Source organism: Mastomys coucha, unplaced genomic scaffold, assembly GCF_008632895.1.
Source record: "Mastomys coucha isolate ucsf_1 unplaced genomic scaffold, UCSF_Mcou_1 pScaffold14, whole genome shotgun sequence".
NCBI lineage: Eukaryota > Metazoa > Chordata > Mammalia > Rodentia > Muridae > Mastomys > Mastomys coucha.
Window position 1 is genome coordinate 132307961 of NW_022196896.1, and position 4914 is coordinate 132312874.

Genomic DNA, 4914 nt, shown 5'->3' on the forward strand with positions numbered 1-4914 from the left:
CACGTTGGGCAAACTGCTCAGCTTTTGTGGTTCCCCAGTGTTTAACAGAGAAAAAAACCTCACTGCTATACTTCTGAAAGGTTCCAGCAGAAGCTGGCAACCGAATTATTTTTTTCCCCTTTTAAAAAGTACAATGAGCTCATAGGTCACCTTCAAAATATGGTAGATCCTTTCCCAGGAGTGGAGCGGTGTGGGATCAAATGGCTGAGAAGGCGGCAGAGGAGATAAAATGATCTCTCAGCAGGATGAGGACGGAGCCCTTGGCCTCATCAATGTCTCTGCTCAGAGCAAGGTCATGAAAGCTAAGTGTGAGCCAAAGCTGTCCACAGCAGAGACACTCACGGGCATGGTCCTGCACAAGCCCGCCCGGGCCTGCCTGACAGCTGCACACACTTCAGCCCAAAGCTTCAGTGAATGACCTGCCCGGCTCTGGAGAGCTCGCCCTGTAATTTCCCACTGAGTCAGGAGGTCAAGTGAGAATTCCTCTGATGTTTTTAAATAGTCTTGGCTCCAATAAAGCAAAGCGGGTGGGGATTTTGGAGTGTGCCAACACCGGCTGGCTGAGAGCTGCAGGTCTCCCGTTACTCCCCTTGGGCTGGAGGAGGCTTCCTGAGTGGCCTCCAAGAGACACAGGTGAGATCTACTTGCAGCACTCAAGAGAGGAGTGCCTGTGCAGATGTGTTAATGGCAAGTGGGGTCTAATTATCAGCAGCAGGGCTGGCTTTCTTCTTTTGTGCATGGGAAAACTGTCATTGGAGTTTGTTTGGGTAGACAATCATTTGTTACTGTAAGTTTGTGAACCTCACTCGCCGCCCCCCCACCCCATCTCTTGGGAAAAGGAAGGCAGCTGCACATGGCAAGAGCTTACCTTGGAACTTGGCAGCACCCCTGCCCTGCTGTTTTACTGCCCTTCCTATGCAAGGAGAGCGAGAAGGCAGGGGTGCTCAGGTTAGACGGCTGCAGGCAGGGCAAGGAGAAGTTGATTCATCACTCCACCTGTCCTCTGAGCTTGCTTCACATTGCTACCAACGCTCTGAGACTCAAGGCAAGCTAAGCCAGGGTCTTGGTCTTCTCCCTTCATGGGGATCTCAGCTTAGCACACTTGTTGAAGGCTAACTTTGACCCCCTTGGTAGAAAGCACAGGATGTCATCTCTCTCGGAGCCTCAGCCTCAGGTTGTGGCTTTGAGAAGGGTCTATAAAAGTTTGATTCAATTGAACTAAAAGCATTAATATGAAATTAACTCTAAAAGTCTGACCAGCTATCTCAGACCCTAGAACTTGCTGTTTGTTTGTTGTCACTATTTTCTATAAACTATATGCAAAGAAATCAGAAGAGTCTGCTCTGGGTGGACTTGTGGGTATATATGTGTGTGTGTGTGTGTGTGTGTGTGTGTGTGTGTATGTGTATGCATATATATGTGTATATATATATATATGTATATATATATATATATATATTTAATGTGTTTGAGTGTCTTGCCTATGTGTATGTGTGTGCACCATGTGCATGCCTGGTGCCAGAGGACGCCAGAAGACATCTGATCTCTTGGAACTGGAGTTACAAATAGTTTTGAACTACCATATGGGTGCTGTGAACAGATCCCAGGTCCTCTGCAAGAACAAGCTCCATCTCTCTTGTCCCTCTGTTCTAACTCTTTAATATTGACATCCGGAGTCATCCAGCTGCCGCAGGACGGTGTGATCATGTGACCTAGGCTCACAGTCAAGGCTTGCCCTTGCCTCCGTTTGGCTAACAGCTGTATCCTCTTAAAATCAATACAAAGACCAGCTTAGGACCTCATTTGCTTACATATCCTTATGTGAAGCTCAAGTGGTGAATAGTCACCCTCCCCGAAACTTTCAAGGGTAATTACTTTGTGCGTGTGGCTTGTCCTCACCACATCCTCATCCCCACCTTTTGGATGTGCTCCCCTATGGCTTACCTTGCCTCTGAGAGAATAGTGAAAGCAGAGAGGACGACTGTTGGTGGAGGGGCTAGGAAAGAAGACTGAGGCTCCACACTGAGACCATCATGTTTATTCCCTGAAAGCCACGGTGCCGTCCGGTTGTCACCAGCACACACAACCATGGATAGCCCGATACAGATCCCATAGGCGTCTTAGAGGAATAGTTCCTATGATCATTTCCCCCAAAGCTGAAGGGACAGCTTTGCCTGTTTTGGTCCCAGACAGCACTGAGCCCACTTCTCCTTACCCTTTTGTCTTGAAGGAAGCCTGCTTGGGGCTGACACAGGAACTTGTCTTGCTCTTGCCGCCTCACCTCGCTGAAGGTGACTGGTTGGAGTGGAAACACCTGAAAGCACACGATTCCCGCCCTTCCCACCACACTTAGCACACAGGACATAGAAGTATATATTTGATCTTGGAATTATGTCAAGTTTGACTTATCATTCACGTTACGGAGAGCTAAGCCTCACTGCTAGAGTAGTTTGTTCCTTTTGGTAAAACCCAAAAGCCTGCTTCAAGTCACACTTTGAGTGAGATGAACGTATTTTCTTGGTCAAAGATACCAGGATACTAAGGTCAGACAAGGTTAAAAGCAAATGTCTCACCTGGTCCAGGGCTCCACAGCAACTTAGCAAATGGGAGCCCAGCATTGACAGACACTAACATTAAATACCTTAAACTAGAGAAGGACCCCAGCTAACAGAATCCACATGAGCTGACCCATGTCGTGTCCTATGTCTGATGTCCATGCTTCTGCTGTCCACCTCAGTTGTGCTTTTTGTCCTTCAGGTAGCTGTAGAGCATCTCCAGACCCCCCTCCACCAGCTCCGGCAGGGGCTTGGATAAAGGATTATGGGAAATGTGCAGCCCTTTGTCCATGGGATTCCATGCAATCCTCCCCAGCCTGCAGAGCAGGTAGAGCTCATCCGGAAGGGTCTGGATGTCGTTGTTGTTCAGGTTCAGCAGCTCTAGGCTGGTGACCAGACAGAGCGACCGGGGGAAGGAGTGGATGTTGTTGCTCTCTGCGATGAAGATCTGCAAGCTAACCAAGCACTGGATGCTCTCAGCGATGTTTTCTAGGCGATTGGAGCCCACATGCAAGAAATCCAGTTCCTTCAACGAGAAGACACAGAGGGGGATATGAGCGAAGTAGTTGTTGCTGAGGTTCAGCTTCCGCAGTCTGGAGAGGTCCGCAAAGCTGGCTGGGAGCTGGGACAGGCAGTTGTGTGACATGCTCAGCACTTCCAGGTTCCTGCACAGGCTGAGCTCGGCTGGCACCTCCGCCAGGCAGTTCATGTTGAGGAATAGGACCTTGAGGCTCTGGAGGAGGCTGACTTCTCTTGGGAGACTCTTGAGGCAATTCCCACACAAGTTTAGGACCACGATCCGGGTCAGCCTGCCCACCTCAGGAGGAAGAACTCGGAGCTGGTTGTGGGACAGGTTGAGTTTCTGGACCTCCAACAAACCCCACAGAAAGTCTGGGATGTCTGTCATCCCTTTTGTGACTAAGCTGAAGCTGACGTGCCGCATGCCACGCTTCAGCAGGGACCGTGGGTCCTTCCCCAAGAGCAGGGTATCGTCCCACGAAGAGAACTTCTGCCTCTTCCCCACCAAAAGCCTCTTGGGGTCCTTGTCATTGGAGCTGGCCCTGGACTGTCTGGGCCCCATTGGGTCTTCCTTTCCTCCTTCAAGGTTAGATGTGGGTCCTGCCTGAGCTCCCAAACGTCAGACTGTGGTGGGCAATGGCAGTGTGGAAGTGAAGACAGAATATGGCCGGGGGATCCTCGCATGGATAGAGCTTGTCTTGCCAGGCCTTGCGGATGACCGAGTCAGAAACCTGCTTGGTTGCAGGAGAGCTGTGCCTGTTTCTGGGGGTGTGGTGCGGTGGTTTCTCTCTGAGTGGACAGCAGGCTGTAATGATCCCCTTGTCTCTGAGGCTTCCAAACAGAACTGCTCGCTTCCCTCTGTGCGCCACAAGACAGCTGTCACTGTCATTCCGCTGGAGCATTACTGACCTGGTATGTGCTCACAGGTTACAGGGCGGTTTCATATAACTGCTCTCTCGGCTCTTCTTTGGTATCACAGTTGAGCAGGGTGATTAACAAATGCAGCCAGAAAAAGAAACAAAGTAGAAAAGTACTGCTGACCGCACCAACAGCGATCCCTGGCTGAGGGAACTGATCCCAGAGAGAGTGGCTATTGCAGCCTGCCTGGGCGCTATAGGTGGAGTTAGGTTTCCAGAGCCAGGGCTCATCGGATGTTGTCACTGTGCCCACTGCAAGTGTCAATGAACTGTGCTGGTGAAAAAATAGCAAAAGCTGCCTGGACACTTGGCCCCTGCCCAAGGCAGAGGCTCTCACTGTGCCTCCCTGGGTGACTTAGTGAGGAGGGTCAGTTTCCCTCCCTACTGTTGTAACTACAGGAGCTCTGGTCCCTCTGTGAAATGACAGAGCAGACACTTCAAGCACAGGACACTCATTATTCTGCATGGGTAGTGCCATTTTCTGGCTACCTACCATTTCTGTCTCTGTCTCTGTCTCTCTCAATCTGGCTCTCTATATCTGGCTCTCTCTGTGTCTCTCTTACTGTCTCTCTCTCTGTGTCTCTCTGGGTGTCTCTATCTGTGTGTCTCTCTGTGTGTCTGTCTCATTGTCTATGTCTCTCTGACTATGTCTCTGTCTCTCTGTGTGTCTCTATCAATGTCTGTCTCCCTGTATGTCTGTCTCATTGTCTCTGTCTTTCTGACTCTGCCTCTCTTTCTCTGTCTCTGTCTTTCTCTGAATCTCTCTCTCTCTCTGAAAGCTAATTCTACCCTAAGTGTGCAGGGTTCATGGTTGGTCTTTTTAGATTGCTGAAGTCTATCTCCCAAAGTTCATATAATCAAAACCCTGACCCTTCAGAATGTACTTAGTGGCAGAGCCACATGAGGACCCAAGGAGAAGACAG

General features: G+C 49.9%; 1 protein-coding gene across 1 annotated transcript; it reads right to left on the reverse strand.

Annotated features, from left to right (window-relative positions):
• Positions 1-2020: 2020 nt before the first annotated feature.
• Lrrc30 (leucine rich repeat containing 30) lies at positions 2021-3778 on the reverse strand. The gene has a single exon (XM_031368951.1). It carries the CDS (start codon positions 3634-3636, stop codon positions 2734-2736), a length of 903 nt encoding a protein of 300 aa, XP_031224811.1. The 5' UTR covers positions 3637-3778; the 3' UTR covers positions 2021-2733.
• Positions 3779-4914: the final 1136 nt, after the last annotated feature.